The sequence below is a fragment of the Narcine bancroftii genome, chromosome 5 (genome assembly GCF_036971445.1).
Source record: "Narcine bancroftii isolate sNarBan1 chromosome 5, sNarBan1.hap1, whole genome shotgun sequence".
In the NCBI taxonomy this organism is placed as follows: Eukaryota; Metazoa; Chordata; class Chondrichthyes; order Torpediniformes; family Narcinidae; genus Narcine; species Narcine bancroftii.
In genome coordinates this window covers 90,464,010-90,487,352 of record NC_091473.1, presented here as the reverse complement: position 1 = coordinate 90,487,352, position 23,343 = coordinate 90,464,010, and the positions used below count along the sequence as shown (strand labels likewise).

The window sequence follows — 23,343 nt, the reverse complement described above, 5'->3', positions numbered from 1 at the left end:
GATTTCACTGCATTGCCCTCGAGGTGTCTCATTCAATGTTCTGTGTCTGTCATTCACTCAGAATGTCACAAATGTCATTTTCCAGTGCAGCTGGAGGGAGCAAAGAATTTTGCCTACCTCATGGTTATGCTGCTTTCCAAATTCCAAAACCCATTAAAACACAAATAAACCCGAAGAAATGAGAAAGCAGGTGAGAATGTCTGGCCTCCAGCAGGTCATGACATTTTAATTTTATTAAACATTTGCTGATAGGTTTGTTGCTTTCACTGTCAGAAGTGAATACAAAATCTAATACTGTACTGTGTTCACAGAACATATAACAACAAGCTTTAGATTCAAGGTGACTGAAGTTAGTCACTTTCAGCCATTTTCTATACATTTTTATTCACATTACAAGATGGCCATTTTGGTCATTTATAATCATTAAACAGCTGACAATGACAAAACCAATTCTATTTCAACCCATGTGCAAAAATTTTTTCAGAAAAAAAATGTTAATTTTAAACCAGCAACTTCTTTGGTTACAATAATCAACTTTGTCAAAACTCTCACTATGAATCTTTTTTTTTACTTTATAATGAAAACAAGGAATGAATAACCCTATTTATGTTTATGGAATCTGCATGAAGTCATCCTAATCAAGTCCAACACTGGTCAGGTATAATGCAAAAATGACTGTATTCTACTCCAGCTTTTAACTCCAGATGGCTATAGCAATTCCTGTTTTCTACTCCAATCACCTCACAGAAACTATTAATTTATAGACATTTATGTGCAATAGGCCCATCCATATCCACTAAGAATTGGGTACAGAGTACATACACTCAAATAACAGTTAACAATGTAAATTTCCTCAAACATAGCTCAGTTGGAGAGTAGCATGCAATATAGATCAATTAATATTAACCAACCAGATGTAATGTCCAATTGTAGATGTGTCATTATTAATGTGATAGTTGTAAGGGTGAAGTGAATGAGCAAGGACAGGGCTAATGAAATACAATGTGAAAAAGCAGTTTGACAGGAATACACCTGGAATAGGGAAGAACCGATTTGTAACAGAGGGATTGCAACAAAAGCTAATCTGATCAATTCCTCTGGGAATTAATTAAGCAGACTGAGTCAATACTTTAAATTTTACACAAAGATTTATCTTATCAAAGCACTCAAAATTATTAAATTATTACAGGCAGATTAAGTGATGATATTTTCCATGGCTATGGAGGGAAAAAAAGTTTTAGAACCGGGGTGGGGGCAGTCACAATCTCGAGGAACTGGCCATTGAGAATAAAGTATTCCAGGCAGTGGATGACGAAGAGATTTTTGGATATCTGGGGATATGGGATTAGAGCTGGAGAGTGGCAAAAGATCATTCCCAATCCGATTAGATGGCAGAGCAGAAACGAGATGGAATAGTCAACTCCAGCTTCTATTCATTATATTCCATCTACACATTTCAATTATTAGGTTAAGACTTGGACAGGGCCATTGGCCCAATTTACCAAGGTTCAGTTAGCTAAATTTTATCCTACTCTCTCTATTAAATGTGATAAATGCATAACTGAGGAAGGTTATGTCCTTCTCTCTAATTTCTGGCAAGAGGTAATTTGCATGTTATCATTAGTTCTTGATATTAATTAGATTCCTAGCCCTTTATTAGCTATTTTTGGAGTGAGTGGGCCAATGGATTTAATATTGACTTTTTCACAATCCCATATAGTGGCTTTTGCTTCCCTCATTGCTAGAAGGGTCATTTTGCTGGGATGGAAAGATGCTGTCCCTCCCACTCATACTCAATGGCTGTCAGATGTGATGGCATATCTTTCTCTAGAAAAAAATTGGTGTTTTACTACTACAATGGATTTTAACTTTCTTTCTCTTTGGGGTTCTTTTCTCAATTATTTTCAAAACTTATAGATTAATTATTATTTTATTTACCCCCATTGTTATTAATATTATTAGTGTTGGAGTCCTCAATTTGGCCAGCAGCCCTTATAGGGTGGGGCTAGATTCTTAGTTTAGCGATATATTTTTTTCTTTCTTTTTCCTTTTCCATTTTAATAACATGGATTCATATGTACATTGTTCACTGTTTTTTGATATTTGTAATTTGATATTAATTTACTTTAACATTATTATCATATGTACCTATTTAATTTGTGTATGTTAAAAACCAATAAAAAGATTGAAAAAAAGACTTGGACAGGATCTTCCACCAATATAAATGGTTGTGTACTCATGGTGGCTGTGATCAGACAAGAAAAATCTCTGTAATAAGAATCTGCATTTTTAGGAGAAATGGTGTGTGAATTAAGGAAATAAGAACAACTGAATTAAGTCTTAGCATGTCAGATATTCTTCACAAAGTTTTGGAAGTACCAATTTAAAAACTATTATGTCGTCTTGGAGTTAAACAAGAAAATCTGTAGACACTATTTAAGTTTATACAAAAATACTGGAGAACCTCAGGAATTCCGGTTGGAGAGTGCTCAGACGAATTATTAGATAATGAAATAGCAGGGATCCCCCCCAGTGGCCAACCATTTAAAATCTGCACACCATTCCCATGCCAATATGACTGTCCATGGCCTCATGCACTGCCAAACCAAGGCTAGCCATAAACTGGAGGAGCAAAACCTAACATTCTATCTGGACATTCTCCAACAGGAGAGCATGAATACCAACCTCTCCAGTTTCTGTTAGGCCACTCCCCTGTCTCTCTCTCACTCTTTCTTCCCTATTCTCTTTTCCTCCAGCTCTTCATCCCCTTCCCCAACCTCTCCACCATCATTTCTCAACTTTTTCCACCCATATCAATCCATGACCTCTGATCCTCTCCCTTCCCCTTTTATGCAAGTGCCAGCCTGCTTTTTGCTCATAACTTTGATGAAAGGCTCAGGCCCGAAACATTGGTTCTGTATCTTTACCTTTGCTACACAAAGAACGCTGCATGGCTTGCTGAATTTCTCCAGCACTTTCATATAAACTTTCTCATCCTGGAGTAGATATTTGTCAGATTTTAAATTTGGATCATTGTGTCGGTTTATAGAAGAGGTCAGTTTTCCCCAAATCTTTGCCAGTGCTTTCCTTTCTGTCCCAAAACCAGGAAGCACAGACTATTTGTTTACTCCCTTTAATTTGATGCCCTCTTTATAAACTGTCCAGAGTCAAAAGCTGAACATGCTAGAGCATGGAAAAGACATTGTCCTATTTGATTTTTTTCCTCACCTCGTAAAGGTTGTGGCTGATGCTAGGTTGGTTACAGTCAGCACTTAATGTTATTTGGTTGCTATAATACAGAAGTATTAAAGAGGCATCAAATTATTAATCATGGGAGACAATGGATGCAAAGTTAACCCCTCTCTCAATGATGCACTTTTCAACATTCACTTGATGGATAGCAGCAGCAAACATGGCTGATTTTTCAACTATTTAAAATTAAAACCCTGTGGTCACACGAAGTATCTGAATAGTTGGCCTGGATGAGGTCAACTGGATAAGTTGAAGCTCATGGTCCTTAACCAAGCCACATACTTCAAAGTTCATTCTTCAAGGTGTACCAATTTATTGAGACAGGTGCTGCATACCCATTTCTTAAAAATTATCATTTTAGCAATTTTGGTGCAAAGAGTAACATTTATTCACTGTAATATCCAGTAAAATGGGTTGTTCTGCAGTTCAATTAGAGGAATTGTGCTTTACTTCACTGCCAATTGATACCCCTTGAATACAGGCTCCGAAAGATGCAGAATGTTGAAGTACATCAGGAAGATCAAGAAGTGGATGCAGGAAAATAGGGACACCAAGACCGGGAACAAGTCTGGCAGCTGTGCTGGAGAAACTAGTGTTATACTTGTCAGACTAAGAGTTGCCATGCCAATCACTGATAGGAGGAACTGTAAGAACAAAGAGAAGGTTTATCTATTTTACATATTAAAATCACATTTTTGTCCACTTTGTTTTTTTTTAAAGGCTGCAAAACCCAAACATTGGAGCATACTTAAACATCCTAAACCATAACAATAACAACCTAAAGTAAAACCCCCGGTATCCGGCATCTATATGCATTGGTAGATGCTGGATAAGTGAATTTTATGATTGCTTGAGATTGCGTGACATGAAATTGGCAAACTGACCACTAGGGGTGCCAATTTTAAACTTTTGTATATTTTTACCTGTTTATATTCCACAATTTTTCTGCCCATTGCTTGAGGCTGCCGGTTGCTTGAATTCTGCATAACAGAGATTTTATGTGTAATTTCTTCCATCGCCCTATAACCCAGCATCATCTATATAAGATTCCAGGATGTCAAAAGTGTAAACAAATTGCTTCAGCTTTCTCCATTTTACACATCCTATTTTTGAAAGATTGGTTGGTGATTTATTTTGACTTTTCAACAACTGTTTTTCAACCTAGACAACGTCCAGCATCAAATTGCCCCCTTTTTTGTCTGTATTCCTTGATACAAGAGAAAGTAAAATAATTCAAATCAGTTCTTCACTTTCAGTCTGTTCTTTGATTAGAGCTCTTCAAGAGCAGTGAAGGGTTTGTGATGTCATGTTGCACTCCAAAGATTTTAGCATAAAAATCTAGGCTCTTCCTCCAGTGCTTTTCTAAAGAGAACGTGTTGTCTTTCAGATAAGACATAGCTCAGTCTATTTGCTCTATTAAATGAATGCAAGAGATTCCATGAAACAGCAGGTGTATTCTTTAGTGGCCATTAAGATGAACTAAGGATAGGCAAAGTTGAAGTGCCAAATACAAAATCTGCCCTCCAAACAGGATGTGGACACCAAATTACAACAGCAAATAAAAAAGGTATGTCAGAAGGTCAATGTTATGGTAGTCATGAGGGTTTTAACGTGCAAACAGATTGAGAAAACCAGGTTGGGATGGAATCTCAAGAGAGAGAATTTGCAGAAAGCCCTCAAGATGGGTTTTGAGAGTAGCTTGTTGATGAGTCCATGAGGGGATCTGCATTACTGGATTGGGTGTTGCGTAATGCATCAGAGGTGATGAGAGAGTTTAAGTAAAGCAACCATAAGGGGGCAGTGATCACAATATGATTAAGTTCAATTTGAGATTTAACAGGAAGAAACTAAAGTCAGATGTGTTGGTATTTCAGTGAAGTAAAGGGAATTACACTGGCATGAGAAGGAAGTGGCCAAAGTAGATTGGAAGGGGGGGACTAGTAAGAAAGACAGCAGAACAGCAATAAATAGACTGTCTGCAAGAAATGAGGAAGGTGCAGGATAAATACAGACTAAAAAAAAAGAGGAAATATTCAAATGGGAAAATGTCCAACTGTGGCTGACAAGAAAAGTCAAAACCAACGTAAAAGCAAAGGAAGAAAAATTAGTGGTAAGATAGAGGATTGGGAAGTTTTAAAAAACTTGCAGAAGTTAACAAAAAAACATAAGGAGGGAAAAAATGAAGTATAAAAGAAGGCTAGCAAATAATATTAAAGAGGGTACAAAAAGATTCTTCAAGAATATAAAGAGTAAAAGAGAGTTGAGGGTAGATCTAGGACCATTGACACTGGAAAAATAATAATGGGTGACAAGGAGATGACAGAGGAACTAAATGAGTATTTTGCATCACTCTTCACTGTGGAAGGCATTAGCAGTGTGCTAGATGTCAAAGGTATCAGGGAAGGGAAGTGAATGCAGTTACTATTTCAAGGGAGAAGGTGCCTCCTCGAATGTCGACCAGGAGACAGTGGGCGAGGAGGAAGTCGAGACCCAGGATGGCAGTTGAAAGGGACGAAACGGTGAACCTCCACAAGAACTGGCCGATCTGGAAGGGTCTTGTCTCCATACGTTCGGATCTCCGTCGAATTAGCTGCACGGAGGTCAAGGGGAGAGGGGAGGTCGAGATATATTATATTTATATAATATTTATAGTTATAATATATTTTATATTATATCTAAATATGTCTTTTAAAAGAGCTAAGATTGTGGGGGTTCAAAGTGTAGGTCACTTCACAGAGTAACAAAACACATCTCATTTAAAATGCAAGAGCTTTGCTGAAGCCAGACATTCAGGCACCAGTGGCTTTGGAAAAGACAATGGAACTGCTTTGGAAAGAATTTCAAAAGCAGGTGCAAATGAAAAGTCTGGGCTCAAGTGCTGATAAAGATCTTTCAAGGATTGGGTTTGGAGCCTTGGGAGGAGGTTTGTATTTTACAAGCAGAGAGAGAGAGAAGTCAGTTCTGCAGTAGCTTTTGGAAGCTGCAACATGGCAAGCTGGCAGGCTTGTTTAAAACCCTTGTAGTCCCTACATGAGGAAATGGCTGGCTAGAGTATTTCTCCTGAAATAATGGGAACAAGAGGAACTCTGTGGTGACCTGGAAGAAGAGGCTATCATTTGGAAAACTCATGATGGGGCAAGTTTCTTCAGCAAGACAGTGAAATGGCTGATTGGAGGAAATCAGTTTGTGTGTGTGTCCAATGAGCAACAAATATCTCTCTGAAACCAACAGGAACCTTCCGAAGCAGTAACCATTTACCTTTAAGCACCAGAGCTTGATGAAAATTCAAATGTTAAATTCTATGCACAATATAAGAATTGCCTGATATTGGCAAACATGGAGAAGTGAGAAGTGAATGATTGGACTATTAAAGCAAAGAACTTTCCTGAACATTTAAACATTACATACACGTGCGCTTAGAATTAGAAGGGAGATTAAGTTAGGTTGAGTTAAGTTAATAGTAATAAGTTAAAGTTTGATTATGTTTTTATGTTAAAAGCAACTTTTGTTTAAGTAACCATTTGTCTTGGTGAATTTCTATTGCTACTGGGTTTTGGGGTCCTCTGAGCTCGTAAGAGTACTCAGAAAGCTGAATGGTTAATGGATGGAGAAGCCTCCAAGACCAGATGGTTTGCACCCCCTGGAACTGAAAGAAGTAGCAGTAGAGATTGTGGACACATTGGTAATAATCATTCAGGAATCAATATATTCTGGTATAGACCTGGAGGTCTGGAAAATTGCAAATATCACCCCATCATTCAAGAAGGGAGTTTGCAGAAAGGAAATTATAGACCAGTTAGCCTGACTTCAGTGGTTGGGAAGATGATGGATTTGATTGTCAAGGAAGAGGTTACTGAGTACTTGGAAGCACATGACAAGATAGGCCAAAACCAGTATGGTTTCCTTAAGGGAAAATCTTGATTGACAATCCCATTAGAATTCCTTGAAGAAGTGACAAGCAGGCTGGATAAGGGAGATGCAGTAGATGTTGTGTGTTTGTATTTTCAGAAGGCTTTTGACAAGGTTCAGCACACGAGGCCATTTAACAAGAGTCCATGCAATAACAAGAAACATACAAGCATGGGTAAAGCAATGGCTGATTGACATGAACAGAAAGTTGGAATACAGGATCATATTCTAATTGATTGCCAGTTGCTAGTAATGTTCCAAGGGGGTCAGTGTTGGCTGCTTTTTATGTTGTATGCTATTGATTTGTATTGTGGAATAAATGGCTTTGTGGCTATGTTTGCAAATGATGCAAAGATAGGTAGAGGGGCATGGAGTGGTAAGGAAACAGACAGGCTGCAGAAAAACTTGTGAGTTTTAAATTTTATTTGATTTTGAGAATGTATTTCATTTGTCAATTCTTTGCACAATGTTAGAAAGTGTATGGTCATGCATTTTGGTAGAAGGAATAAATGGGGAGAAAAGTGAAAAAAAGCCAGATGGAAAGGGAGCTGGAAGTCCTCATGCAGGTTAGTCTGAAGGTAAACTTGCAAGTTGAGTCAGTGGTGAAGAAGGCAAATGCAATGTCGGCATTCATTTCAAGAGGAGTAGAATACAAGAGTAGGGTGTGATGTTGAGGCTATATAAGGCACTGGTGAGACCTCACAGAGTACTGTGAGCTGTTTTGGGCTCCTCGTTTCTGAAAGGATGTGTTGACGTTGAAGAGGGTTCAAAGGAAGTTCACAAGGATAATTCTGGGAATGAAAGAGTTATCATATGAGGAGTGTTTGATAGCTCTTGGCCTGTACCTATTGGAATTTAGGAGAATGAGTGGGGATCTCATTGAAACATATTAAATTTTGACAGAATAGATGTAGAATGGTTTATTCCCATGGTGAGAGTGTCTAGGACAAGAGGGCACAACTTCAGGATTGAAGAGGGACAACTTAGAACAGAGTTGCAGAGAAATTTCTTCAGGCAGAGTGTGGTAAATCTGTGACATTTGTTGCCACAGGCAGTGGTGCATTTAAGGAAAAGTTTGATAGGTTCGTGATTAGCCAGGGCATCAAAGGATATGGGGAAAAGACCAGGCAGTGAGGCTGAGTGGGAAAATGGAACAGCTCATTATTAAATGGCGGGGCAGACTGGATGAGCTGAATAGCATATTTCTGCTCCGAGGACTTTATAGTTATTTGTTGCTGATTTGTACCAATAATTGGGAAAACCTGGTCTAATAAAAACTAAGTTGAAGCATCTTCAAATTCATCACATGCAAAAACCTGGTTCAAATTCATCAAGATCCAGATTCAGAAATTAAGTACTTGCATTCACTGCTGTCAGCTCATGTCAACTTTTCTCCAATTCCCCATTAAGTACTACATGGGTTGTATTTGTAACTCTCTCCTCTAGTTCATCGTCACTTCAATCTTAGAAGAGTTCTGCTGTGATAGTTGCCATTTTCTGCAGCTGCCATCCCTGTGGCTAATTTAGTAATACTGTACTTGACTTTACTCCAATTAGTCTGAGTTACACTGTAACCCCAACACTAACAGGTTAGGATAAAAGCCCATTGTATTCATGCCTTGGAGCACACAAAAAAAAATTGAAACAGCAATTTTATCATTAAATATTCTTTCTATAGCACCAAAATTACTTACTGCAAATTTTGCAACTTGTGGGGTGTATCTCTTCAAGCTCTGGGAAAATGGCTGGAGCTGCAGATCCTCCATGGACACTTTCTCAAATGCTGATAATAATTTTGTTGTAACAAAAAGGAAGGCCAAAGAGGTAACAATATAAGGAAGGAGTAGCCCATCCTTCAAAAACAGGGGAAACATGCTGCAAGAAAATAAAGGAAAGAATCCCAGAACAAGAAGCTTGATTCCAATGTGTTAGTGCTAGGAATGTAAATAAATCAAATTAAACCTGCTACCTTGCACTGACAAATATAGATCAACATAATTGATATCAGCATCAGTTTCTCTCTTTAGTAAGGAAGCCAATAGGATGGATAAATCAATAAATTACAGTCAGGGTTGTTGGCATTCTCCCCCCTCCCTCCCAAAAAAACTGTCTGATGCCCAAAGCAGAAAGAAGAAACACTTTTAAGCATAAGAATTGGTAGCTCCATCCCAAATATCTTTTGAATGTTTAGAAAGACAATCATGTAATTATTTACTGAAATTACATATGTGATAAAAAATAATGCAAGACATGTTTTCCCCCAAATTTTGAGTTATTTTTCAGCTCATTTAGGAAAGGAAATAAAAACTAATCCAAATGAATTATACAACATTCATAATGTAAGCTGTCATGTAAAACTGTTCACCTTACCTAAAGGTTGACACCAGCAAAAACCACGTTGCCATGAAGGGGAGCTCATGTAGAAACAATAATACAGGTCTGAAATCCAATAACACAACAATCACGTAAAGTGAGACTTGCATGAAATTAAAGTGAAATTATTAACACAATTAAACTTACAGCTTTATATGGTGTAGAGGTAGTCAGATAAAGGGGAGAATTTCAATGTCAGCCTGTGCTCCTTTAGCTAGCTTCAGTCATTGGGTGTTACAAATAGTCTGAAAACATTGTGTAGTGGTGGCTTCTTGGATATTTTCATCTGAACCAGCGCAAACTCAATGCTTTTATTTCAAGACATTTCAACTGATACTATGCTGACAAGAAATATTTGGTCTCTGACAAACAACCTACATTCTCATTAGATGACCAACCCACATCTGGAAGAGACAGAACAGCAGCTGTATCAAATCAAACAAAACACCAGGCAATCTATTTGAGGAAAGAGGATCAGATTTATAGCTTTCTATTCTTCATGTCTCTCCCTTTGTTGTCCTCATGCCCACCAGCTCATAAATACTGACTATAAACAAAAATCCTCAAGCTTTATTACACCTGAGCCATCCCAGATAGCAAGAACTACTTGAAATACTTCTAAATGGAAAATAATGGACATCTAAATGCAAAATCTATTTTTCTTCCCACTTTCTCTCCCTTCCCCATCTTCCCCCACCCTCATTGAATTAGCTGCATGAACTTGTATTTGATGAATGGACATTTGGATAAAATATCAACTGCTGGTGCCAATAGAGTTACAGACCAAGATTCAATGCCTTCAAAAAAAGTGAAATAGATAGATAGATAAATAAATAAATAAATAAATAGATAAATATGTATATATATACTCCCTATATATACTTTCAAAATAAGAAACTGAGTCAAGAAGTTTCTTGATTTAGTCTAGTCTGTAGCCAGGGCGCCTACAAAATATTCCCATTAAGTATCCTTTGGGCAGAAAGCAGTTCTTAATTTTAACGGCAGCCAAAAGCTCACCATCAATCTCAATGTGGGAGTAAGATAGAGTAGAAGACTGTGTTTAACAAAGTCATGGACTGATATGTTAACTGACAGGAGAAAAAAAATCATAACATGGTTAATGAGCAAGTGTGGAATAATAATTTATTCACTAGTTATTTTTGCCCAGTTTAGTAATAGACATTTTATTCATGAATGCCCTGTTCATCTCAGCTACTTCATTCAGTCTTGCATAACATATCCTGTCCAATTTTTATAAATGATAAGGATTAATTTCAATTAAAAAATTAAATCTATTCCAGAAGGACTTTCCTAAAGGGGTAATTCATATTGGAATGTGGTTCCTCAAATGCAGGCACTGAAGTGTACCTCTCTCCAATTGTCTATTCTTCATGTACATGCCAGATAATCACTGTGAAATAATAAATGGGAACCCTATTTAGTTTTCCCCAAAGACATGGAGGCCAATCATACCACTGCTTCAGTGGATAATTCAGTAAAGATCTGGAACTTCTCTAATCTGTCAGGTCCAATAACCTTTCAGGGGAGATTAATTAAATTAATTTAGTAGATTTTTACCCAAAATCTACACAAATCTACAATGAGCATAAAGCATCAGTTTTTCAAATAGCATGTGAGCCTGAAATCCTGTTATAAACCTAATACACAATTTTCAGTGTTGGAACATTTTCAATGCAGAATTTATTCAAAACAGCAATGACAATATTTAAAAAAATATAAACTCCTTAATCTACAGTAAAATTTAGACATGGGCCGAAATGGCCTGTTACCGTGCTATACGGGTCCATGCCGCCCAATTTACACCCAATTAACCTACACCCCAGCACGTTTTGAAAAGTGGGAGGAAACTGGAGCCCCCGAGAAAGCCCATGCAGACATGGGGAGAATGTACAAACTCCTGACAGACAGCACGCAATTCGAACCCTGGTCCCAATCACTGGCGCTGTAACAGCACTGTGCTAACCATGCCGCCCATCTTGCAATAGCAAGATACAAAAACTACAATTAAATAAATCCATTCATCTTTCTTTCCTGTGTCTTGCTAATGCAAATTGAATGTATGGTAATATTTCTGTGCAAGCATTCTAGGCACACTGTTTATTGTATGTCTTCAGCCACATACATTGTTCACTGATACATCATTCAAATTAAAGCATTGATTGCTGTGATCACAGCAAAATCAATTCACAATGACCATACATAGAATAGGCTGTCAGGTACGAGATAAATCTTGTCGATTTGAAAGTAAAGCTTTTTTTTCTTTTGGTAAGAAGAGACTTTGCAATAAATGAAACAAACAACAGTTTGAAGATTAATAAAGGAACTAACTGAATTGATCCAGACAGTGCTTTGATAACGTCAAAAGCAAAGGGTGTCAGAAACTGATTGGGTGGGATAAGAGGTTAATCAAAATAATGATATTGCATTGTAACATGTCATGTAAAAATAGGTTTCTGACTCAAAATCATTGATCCAGATAGCAGAGTGATGCACATTTCAGAGGGGTGCAGGGACTGAGGAATAAAATAAGAATTAGAATGAATAAAGATAGGTCCAACCAAAAAGGAAGGGCTTGGTTGTGCTCAATGGATCTTTCCTATTCCTAAGAATGTCCTAGTCTTTTTTTTGTTATAATTGTTATACATTGCAATTATCTGAGGAATGAGAAAAAAAAATTTGACTAAGTTTACCAATAAAAAAAATCAATTATTTTAAAAAGAAATTGTCACCACACTTAGTGGATAAAGGAGCGGCGCATGGCAACACAGCTGCTAGAGTTACTGCCTCACAACTCCAGCAATCTAGGTTCAATTCCAACCTATTGTGTTGAGTTTTCATATTCTTCTTGTGGCAGCACAAGTTTTACCCAAATGCTTTGGGATATGGGAAGACACCAGAGCAACAACTCTCTGGGGAAATTTTTTTTTCTCATCTCTGTCCTGAAGGGCCTTGCCTGTATTCTTAAACTATGGCCTCTAGTCCTAGTCTCCCCCAACATCGGGAACATGTAATCAGTTTCTATCGTGTCCAATCCCTTAATAATCTTATATACCTCAATCACATCTCCCCTCATCCTTCTAAATTCAAAGTATACAACCCCAGTTTATCCAACCTTTCGGCATACGTCTATCCTGCCATCCACAAATTAGGACACCAGAATTGGACACAATACTCCAGGTGTGGTCTCACCAGGGTCCTGTACAACTGCAGAAGTACATCTTTACTCCTATACTCTATTCCCCTTTTTATGAAAGCCAACATGCCATTTGCCTTTTTCACAGCTTGTTGATCCTGCATGCTACCTTTTAGTGACTGATGTACAAATACACCCAGGTAAAACACAGGATTCTGTTGACACTGTGGGTGAGTGAAAGACACACAAATGTTGGAGAAACTCAGCAGGTCAAATAGTGCCTTTATGTAGCAAAGGTGAAGATGCATCACCAATGTTTTGGGCTTGAGCCCTTCATCAAGGTGTGGAGGAACATGAGAGATGTCTGAACAAAAGGGGAAGGGGGGTGGTGAGGGTGGGAGATGATAGCTGTGGCGGGGGGAGGCGAGGACCGCAGAAGGTGGGGAGGAGTCTAGGCTGGGTGTTCATGCCCTGGAGAGTGCCCAGACAAAAAATGAGGTGTTGTTCCTCCAATCTGCGAGTGGTCAGGGTGCAATGGTGTGAAAGCCCACGGACAGACATGTGGGCTTGAGAGTGTGACTCAGAATTGAAAGGGTTGGCTACAGGGAGGTCGCTTTTGTGGCAGACGGAAAGTAAGTGCTGGGCAAAGCGATCTCCTAATCTGCGACCAGTGTCTCTGATGTAGAGAAGGCCACAGTGGGTGCACCAGATGCAGTAAATGAGTTCGTTGGAGATATAGGTGAAATGTTGCTTCACCTGAAAGGTCTGGTTGGGACCTCAGACCAGGGTGAGGGAGGAGGTGTGGGTGCAGGTATTACATCTCCTATGACCACAGTGGAAGGTACTGAGGGGGGGCGATGGGTGGGGAGGGAAGAGTGCATAAGGGAATCGCTGAGGGAGCGGCCCCTACGGAAGACTGAGAGGGGAGAGGAAGGAAAATTGTGTCTCATGATGAGGTCCTGTAGTAAACACCAGAAATTCTGGTGGATGATGTGTTGGATGTGGAGCCTGGTGGGGAGGTAGGTGAGGACGAGGGGAATTCTATATTTATTGTTTCTAGGGGTGGGGGGGTAGGGCAGATGAGTGAGGAATGGAGGAGATGCGGGTGAGGGCCGAGTTAATAGTGGTAGAGGGGAAGCCATGTTTGTGGAAGAAGTCAGACATTTCAGAGGCTCTGGACAGGAAGACCTAATCTTGGGAGCAAATGCGGCGGAGATGGAAAAAACGAGAGAAGGGGATGGAGTCCTTGCAGGGTACAGGGTGTGAGGACGTTTAGTCTAGGTAGTTGTGGGAGTTAGAGAGCTTATAATAAATGCCAGTGGAGTCTGTCTCCTGAGATGGAGACAGAGATCCAGAAAAGGGAAAGTGTAATCAGAGATGGACCAGGTGAGTTTGAGATCAGGGTGGAAATTGGCCGCGAAATTGAGGAAATTGACGAGCTCATCGCATGTGCGTGAAGCCCGCCCTGATGTAGTCGTTGATGTACTGGAGGAAGAATTGTGGGAGTCTGTCTGTGTAGACTTGCAGCATGTTTTGCTCCACAAAACCCACAAACAGGCAGACATAGCTGTGACCCATGCAGATACCCATGGCTACTCCTTTAATCTGGAGGTAGTGGGATGAGTTGAAAGAAAAACTGATCTGCATTCCTGTTCCTGCCACCAAAGTGGATAACCCCACATTTATCTACATTAAACTGCATCTTCCATGCATCCATCCATTCACCTAACCTGTCCAAGACCCCCTGCTTTCCTAACATCCTCCTCACACTTCACACTGCCACCCAGTTTTGTATCATCCCCTTATCTAAATCATTAATAGTACAATGCGAAACAGCATTTCCAATGCTAAATGGACTGCACCTGACAAAAGGTTATTATTAAAAAATGCAGATTTCTCATTTTTGCATACAAGTGAAGGGGTGGAGGAGGTGGTCGGAGGTTGGATTGGTTTGTGACACTCTTCCAAAGCAAAATAACACAGGATTATTGACCTTAAAGAACACCCACTTCAGTGAGACGGAGGACCATTCGTTACATGGCTTATTGGTTTGTATTCTATAGCATATTAAAATAACAGATTCCCAAAACTTACACAGCAGCCAGAAGTATAGATTTTTCATGAACTTGGAATGAAAACAGGAAGAATGACAAGGAACAATTTACCTAGAAATTGCAAAAAAAAAAATGTTAAATTTAGTTTGTACCATTTACACATTGCAAGAAACTATATGTTCTTCCAATTCTAACTTTCGTTTCTTCTGTACAGTGTCACAAATGCCAACAAGCTTCAGAAATTTTAGTGTGATCATTAGTCTTGTTAATTCAGGATGTTTCCTGTAATTTTTCAGAAACACATTTCTTGATTTCAGATGTACAAGTGTGGCAGTTGCCAGATGGAATCCAGAAGCTTTCATCATTATTTAAATGTGCTCTTTAACTTAGTACACAGGAGCTAGAATAATAATGCTACCTCATTGAAGCAGATTGCATAATTTTTTTAAGAGATGTGGAGGTGCAAGCCACAGCACAGTCCAATACTTATAAAAGATAGCCTATCAGCACAAGGTACATCAGATCTAGTGATCATTGCCAAATGAGAAGAGGGATGTAAATAAGTTCTTGTCCAACAGCTGGAAGGTTTTGAACCTCCCCCATATGACCCTACCATAAACTACCCTGGGGCTACCAAAACATTTGTCTGGATATTTTCTTGCACTATCTGCAACTTTGAATATTTATTTACCTTTCATATTTATTATCTCTTTTTCTGACTTGGCATATTGTGGTAATTTAATTTATACTATTGTCATTGGTGAACCTTATGTACCAGTTTGGCAACAAGTAAGGATTTTGGTGCTTCTGTACATTGTGCATATATGATAATAAACTCTCATCTCAACTCCCAAAATTCAATGCAAGACAAAGCACTCAGATGCATGTTATAACAATTCGGAATGGAGGCTCTGTCTGATTTTCCTTTCCCAACTTACTGGCATGATCAGTAATGACTGAATTGCATGATGTCATAACCCATTACTTTATTTTTTAAAAACTGAGCTTAAATCAGCTGTTCTCAAAATAAGGATTGGCAATCTTTGGGGTCTGGCCATCACTCATCTGCAGTTGTCAAACACCTGCTCTACATGCTGTTCTGAAATCTTTTATAGGTTGACCACCCTTGCAATGTTGACCAAACTTGTTTCCTTTCCCTTTCAAACAAAAGGACAGAATGAAGTTCTATCAGGAGAACAGTCTATCCCAACTTCCTGCCACAGCAAGAGGACTTTACTAAAATAAGTCTATTATTGTTCCTTTATTCTGGGATAAGATGCTTGGCAACTGCCCCTCCATAACACAATGAAAATCAAACATTCACCTATATGGAAATAAAAGATGCAGAAATGGCAATTCATCATATTAGTCCACATGCTCTTTGAATTTGTTCAGATTGTTCATAAAGCCAAAATGATCAAGCAAAAATAATTCCATGTTCCAGACACAATTTTCCCATCCAATCTACTTATAGTTATCTGAATTGTTAAGAGTGGTAATGATTTATAGGCATTAAAGAGTGTTTTTTAGTTGATTACTATTGCTTTAAAACCTTGTTAGCTTATAGTCAGGAATTATTTTTAGCACAAACTTACAGAAAATAAATATTTTAATACAAAGTCACAACTACATTACAAAAACAAACAAGATGAATTTAAAATGGTACCCTCAAGGATATTCTTCCTCTTACTTTCTCCTTCTTTCCTGCAGGCCTCAACTTGCATTTGAGATGCCTGGTCTCTGGAATTTCATTTAAACCATCAATCTTGACCAGTGAGTGTTGGTGAATTAGTAAAACCATACTTCACGTGTGCCAGCAGGCACACATCTACCAAGAATGGGTAGACAAATCTCAAAAGTGGGAACAATCAATTTTGACTCTTCGGTCAGTATGACGCCAATGACAGAAGCAGATTTTTCCTGGACTCTGCATTCAATATCCACCAGGCTATTGAAGAAGACAGAAGCACAGTTTTCCATTAGAGTATCTGCAGTGTGGCCCATTCTGCTCTATCCCAAAAGGAAGCTTACATCTTGAAAGAATCCTGTCATTATCTGTCTTCATTTTCACTGTTCATGCACTGGATGACATTCCCTGAATAAATGCCAAGCTAAAGAGCAAAATCTAAAAGGTGAAGATTAAATTGTTCTTTATGGGTTTTCATAAACCTTACTGCTAAGTCAGAGGACGAAACACAAAATAAAACATTTCCTAAGTATTATTCTAACAAATGGGCAAATAAGTGAACTGCAGAATGCAAGTACCACAAAGCAAGAACACTGTAGATTTTGTTAAGCAACCCTTTGCAATTCAGATATCCTATTGCAATTTAATCTAGGGGAAAATAAAGTCAATTTCTCATTTGTCGCATCATTGTCAAGTGATCTTTGCCAGAAAGGAAACCAATGTGAACAACAGGATTAGAGAAAATGGACCAACACTAGATAGAATGAGTCAGATATCATTCTTCAAGTGAGATTTTCCCTCAGTGCGAATCAAATTGTCACACAAAACAAAAAAGTGAGCATTTAACTGTGCGGCGCTTCACCACAACTGTCCACAAACTGACTCCACAGGAAACACACATGAAGTATGGTTTTGCAAAGCCACTGTCAGGTGAGAAAGGTGTGAGTTCTGATGATTTTGCCTTTAGCTGAGAACAGCTGCCTCTAAATAAATCAGGAGGACACAGAATCGAAAGACAATCCTGAAGGGCTCAGACAAAAACGGTGGTTACTTGTCTTCGCTGAGTGACTTACTGAGTTTCTCCAGCACTTTTGCACATTTACACAGCTCAGTTTCTTGCCCATCCTTATTGTCAGAGGAAAATTAGTGCTAAAAAGTTGCATGTAATAAACATAAATTGGGACCAAATTTTAAAGAAAAAAAAGACTTACCAGTGCAAATTTGAATCCTTTTATTGTGGGATTAATTGTCAGCTTCACGCACGTAGGCAAAAGTGTCAAAAGTGTTGCAGCCAAACTGACAAAAGAAAAAAGTTATTCAATTACTAGCTAATTAAATAACTGCAAATCAAATACAAAGAGACTTGTCTTTTGAAATTAATACATATGATTTTTCTTATGATATTTTTGAGTAAGTTTCAAGATCAAGAAATCAAATTTTTAATTTTTTAAAATTTAAATTTAGACATACAGCACGGTAACAGGCCATTTCAGCCCACCAGATCGTGCCACCCAATTGCACCCAATTAACCTACAACTCCGGTAAGTTTAGAATGGTGGGAGGAAACTGGAGCCATCAGGAAAAACCCACGCAGACGTGGGGAGAACGTACCAACTCCTTACAGACAGCGCAGGATTTGAACCCCAGTCCCGATTGCTGGTACTGTAACATTGTTGCACTAGCCGCTATGCTAACCAAGCCCCACAATATGTGAAGAATCATTGATCTGGAATGGGCTTGACATAAAACACTAATCTACCCAAATTCAAGAACATTGCCCAGATCTGTATCGCCACTTGATTAAAAACAACTTGTAATATTTTGAAAAACCTAACTTCCAAAAAAAATCATCAAAAACTGGAGATACTGAAAATTAGACACAATGCTAAATAAAAAGGTCATGGCAGTCAGCATCTGTGGAAAGAGAAACAGAGTTACTGTTTCGGGTCAAAGGCCCTTTATTGGTACCAACCATATTCTCATCCAAAATTATTCATATAACTACGAACAACAGTAGACCCAGCACCAATCCCTGATGCACACTGCTGGTCATTGGCCTCCAATCTGGGTAACAACCATCTGCTACACTATCGGACTCCTACCACCAAGACAATTTTGTACCCAGTTGGTGAACTCACTCTGGAACCCATGCAATCTAATCTTCTGGACCATTGGACAAGGTGGACCATTAGACATACAGCACGGTAACAGGCCATTTCAGCCCACCAGATCGTGCCACCCAATTGCACCCAATTAACCTACAACTCCGGTAAGTTTAGAATGGTGGGAGGAAACTGGAGCCATCAGGAAAAACCCACGCAGACGTGGACTTTACAAGGCCATGTAAATAACATCTACCATCTTGCTCTCATTAATTATCTTAGTCACTTCTTCAAAACAAAAAAAAGACAATTAAATTCAAAAGATAATATTTCCCATACGAGGCTCTGTTGACTATTTGTTATCAGTCTTTAGCTTGGGTCCCAGCACTCAGAGCACCCTCTAGTAACTTTCTCACCAGTGAAGTTAGGCCCACCAGCCTATAATTACCTGAGCTTGTCGTTGCAGCTCTTTCAAGTAAAGGCACCGCATTCACAACTTTCCAGTTCCTTATCTGAAGTTAATGATAATACAAATAATTTTGCCAGAGCCCTAACTTTCCACAGTGCCCTTGGATACACCTGGTTAGGCCTCAGGGATTTATCCACCTTTTTGAAGCTTTAGACACCAACTTCTTCTCACATCACTATTCTCTTCCCTAAATTCTCCATCTTCCATAACCTCCTCCACAAGTGAGAAATATTAATTTAAGGCCTTGTCCATCTCCTTTGGCTCCACATACAGATGTCTACATTGATATTTGAGGGGACATTCTCTCCTTAGTTACCCTGGAGGGAAGTTTGCATTATGCTCCGCTGCATTCACTTCCTTCTGTCGTTTCTGCTGATCTTCAGGTGAGCAGCTGCAATACCATGCATGATGCTTTGGAAAGGCAGCCAATATATTGAAAAACTTCACCCCGGACACACACTCTTATCCCTCCTCCATCAAGATGTGAACCCACATACCAATAGTTTCTAAAGCCAAGTTCTTTCTCACAGCAATCTGATTCCTGAATGAACCCCACAACAGTGCCATCATACTACTCTTGTTTGGTGTCAATTGACCTTTTTCATTGAAACCCTATATACTGTAAATTCAAAGTTCAGGTCTATCAACAGAGAACACATGACATCAAATACCCCCTGAGATTTTCTTTTCTCTGCGGGCCAGGCAGAATTTCTACTTATCGGTAGTGCAAAAAAAAACTGTACTCAGAAAAGATGCGTATACAAAAGAGAGAAATGTAAACAAGAAGGAAATGCAAACAAACTGTGCAATAAAGAAAATAAACATTCACCAATAAATAATGTGCAAAGTAAAAGTCCTTAAAAAAAGTCTCTGATTGAGTTTGTTCTTTAAAAGTCTGATGGTGGAGGGGTAGCCACTGTTCCTAAGCATGGTGGTACAAGTCTTGTGGCACCTATTCTTCTTCCCTGATGGCAGCAGCAAGAACAGCACAGGTTCTGGGTGGTGTGAATCCTCAATGATTGCTGCTACTCTCCCTCGGCAGCATTCCTGTAGATTTTCTCAAGAGTGGGGAGAGTTTTGCCTGTGATGTACTGGGCTGCATCCACTACCTTTTAGAGGGCTTTCCAATTAGAGACATTGGTGCCACCATACCAGGCCATGAGGCAGCCAGTCAACACATTTTTTACTACACACCTGTAGATGTTTGCCAAGGTTTTCATTGTCATACCAAACCTCTGCAAACTCCCAAGAAAGTAAAAGCGGAGACAGGCTTTTTTAATCATGACATTCATACGTTGGGTCCAGGAAAAGTCCTCTGATATAGTAACTCCTAGGAATTTAACTTTGTTCACCCTCTCCACCTCTGATCCCTTGATGTTCATTGGATCGTACACATCTAGTTTTCCCTTCCTAAATCAGCTCTGTGGTTTTGGTGATATTGAGTGCAAGGTTGTTAACACATTCAGCCAAGTTTTCAACCTCCCTCCTGTATGTTGATTCATTGCCCCCTTTCATCCAACTCATTACTTTTTACATTAAAGAACATTTAAATTATGCTCAATGGCTATGTTGGTCTGCTCACAGAAGAACCCTTCCTACTGTACTGGAAAAAAAGGGACAAATCAATAAGATTAACTTAAAAGTTAAAGGTCAGCATGAATGTGATGTGCGAAAGGGCCTGTTGTGTTGCACAACTTCATGACTAGGATTCCAAGTAAAAATTGAGTAAGGTCCATGCACCCCTTCCTTTTGTTATCCATCTTTAGCTAAATGACCTAGCCACCGAAATTGATGCCATTTCACAGATCCTCATATTATGGTACATCTTTCTTTAATATTTTATTTTTAAAAATTTACACCATACATGTAGTCAAATAGAAAATTTAAAAATTACTAATACATACATGGACAAATTTATGCTGCATGTTTGTAAACCAAACCCTCCAAACCCCACCCCCCACCCACCCAAAAGACCCCAAAAGAAAGTATGTGAGAAGAGAAAAGGAAGAAGAAAGAAAGACAGAGTGTAAAAATAAAAAAGGTTGCTGGAAAGCACTGTTCACTCCATGGATTTCATTTCATTATTTAACTAGTCTTTTACTTTGGAGAAGGTTAACGTGGACTCAAGGACGGAAAAACTCAACTAATGATTTACACCTGATATCTGCAATTAAGGTCTCCATATTTGGAGAAATATGTCATACTTATTTCTTAGGTTTTAAGTAATTTTCTCATGGGAACACGGCTATGCATTTCTGCATTCCAGCATGCCATATCTAGATGGAAGCAAATACATTTTCTGGCCACTGCCAATGCAATTTTAACAAATTCAATTTGATATTTAGATAATTCCAATTTTAGTCTTATCCCTATTATATTTCCCAGTAAAAACAATTCTGGGTTTTGTGGAAATGGAATTCCAATAATCTGTTCTAAAAAATTTCCTAAATCCACCCAAAAAGGTCTCACTTTGGAATATGACTGTCGAGTGGAAGAAAGTTCCTATCTCTTCGCCATATCTAAAATATTTATCTGATAAGTCTGACTTTAACTTATTTAATATCTGTAATGAGATATATCTGATGCAAAAAATTGTATTGTACTAATCTATACCTTACATTTATTGTATTTGTCATACTGTCCTTACATAAATCAAACCAGTTTTGCTCATCAATACTTACATACAAGTCTGATTCCCATTGCTGTCTAGACTTATGAATCCCCTGTTTAGGGGCTCCCATTTGAAGTAAGAAGTACGCTGCCAAAGTGAATTTTTTTGTGTATCTATTTCAAATCAGAGCCTCCACATCACTACACTTTGATAAAAAACATTGTTAGCCCCAATTTTTCCCCTAAGTATGCTCTTAATTGAAAATAGCAGAAGAATGTGTTGGTAAGGATTCCATATTTATTTTTTAATTGTTCGATCAAAGGGGAGCTATCTAATTTATACAAATTCTTTAAACTGTATACCTAAACATTTTATTCCATTGAATGGCCACTTAAATTGGGTCTCTTTGTCACAGCATATAATCCCCTTCTGAAAGTGGCATAATTTCACTCATCCCAATTTATTTTGTAACCCAACATCTCCCCATAATCTTCCAGTTTAGAGAACAGTTTCTGTAATGAAGTTACTGGCTCTGCCAAATATGCCAATATATCATCAGCAAATAAATTTATCTTGTATTCCTTCTGGTTGACCCCAAACCCCTTAATGTCTAAATTTTGCTGAATTGCTTCTGCAAGCAGTTCCATAGCTAGAATGGAAAGAGCTGGAGATAGCGGACATCCTCGTCTACAAGGTCTTGTCAACTGGAATGATGCAGAGACTTGTCCATTTGTCACTACTTTGGCTTTAGGATCATTGTACAGTGCCTTAATCCAATTTATAAAAATTTGCCATAATCCAAATCTTTCCAGTACTTTAAATAGGAAATAAATCCCACTCCAGTCTATCAAGTGCTTTTTCTACGTCCAAGGTGACAGTTACACTCAGATTACCTCTCTTTTGTGCCAGATGAATTATACTAAACAATCTACTTACATTATCAGCAGATTGTCTCTTTTTCACAAAGCCTGTTTGGTCCATATTTATTAATTTTTGCAAAAATTTCACTAATCTATTTGCCAAGGCTTTGGCAATGATCTTATAAATCTGAATTTAACAGTGAAATAGGTCTACGATATGACAGTTGTATTGGATCTCTATCTTTTTTGGTATTACGGTACATCTTTCTTGAATACACAACATTGACTGATCTTAACATTATCAAAGAAGCTTTTTAGAAACAGAAAGAATAAACCAGTTTCTATTTAAATATAAACTTTTAAATTAAGATTGTTATTTCCAATTACTTTAAAAATACCAACTCATCAATTGCAGAAGTAACAACTGAGAAAAGTTTAAACCATACACAATTGTTCAACAAAAACTAAAAGATTACCTGAACCAAATCTGTGTCTGTTGTGATAGAATTGTTTTCACCTTCAAGATTACAGACAAACTGCACCATATATTTCCAACTTTATCCTATTTAGAAACACATGAAACCAATTGTCAGACAATGTCTTACAAAATATCATTTTGGATCAGAATGAAGCTGGATTTCCTTCGAATTTTTAAACTCTTCATTTACCATGTGCAACACAAGCAATTTACTCAATTGGTTCCTCAGTCCATCAATATGCCAAAATGAAATTTGGACCCTAATGCCATGCAGAATGTGAACAGTACATGAATTTGAAAAGTGAATGATCAGCTGGATTATTTTCACTCAGTTGGCACAAATTATTCATACATATTTACAAATGTAATATCCTTACATATTTTAACTATTCTG

The 23,343-nt window shown here is 38.3% G+C and overlaps 1 protein-coding gene across 10 annotated transcripts in view; it reads right to left on the bottom strand.

The window, feature by feature from the left end:
* Positions 1 to 211: 211 nt before the first annotated feature.
* alg6 (ALG6 alpha-1,3-glucosyltransferase) overlaps positions 212 to 23,343 on the bottom strand; it is a 66,876-nt gene continuing 43,744 nt past the window's right edge. For 9 of the 10 annotated variants that reach the window (XM_069938309.1, XM_069938315.1, XM_069938308.1 and 6 more), the window contains 6 exons: positions 22,948 to 23,033; positions 17,641 to 17,725; positions 14,783 to 14,853; positions 9,532 to 9,600; positions 8,856 to 9,036; positions 212 to 3,896 (listed from right to left, as the gene is read on the bottom strand). In XM_069938309.1, coding sequence (XP_069794410.1) covers positions 3,699 to 3,896; positions 8,856 to 9,036; positions 9,532 to 9,600; positions 14,783 to 14,853; positions 17,641 to 17,725; positions 22,948 to 23,033 — 690 coding nt within the window. In that variant the 3' untranslated portion in view covers positions 212 to 3,698. The remainder of the gene's footprint in view (positions 3,897 to 8,855; positions 9,037 to 9,531; positions 9,601 to 14,782; positions 14,854 to 17,640; positions 17,726 to 22,947; positions 23,034 to 23,343) is intronic. The other variant, XM_069938317.1, reaches the window with a different exon arrangement.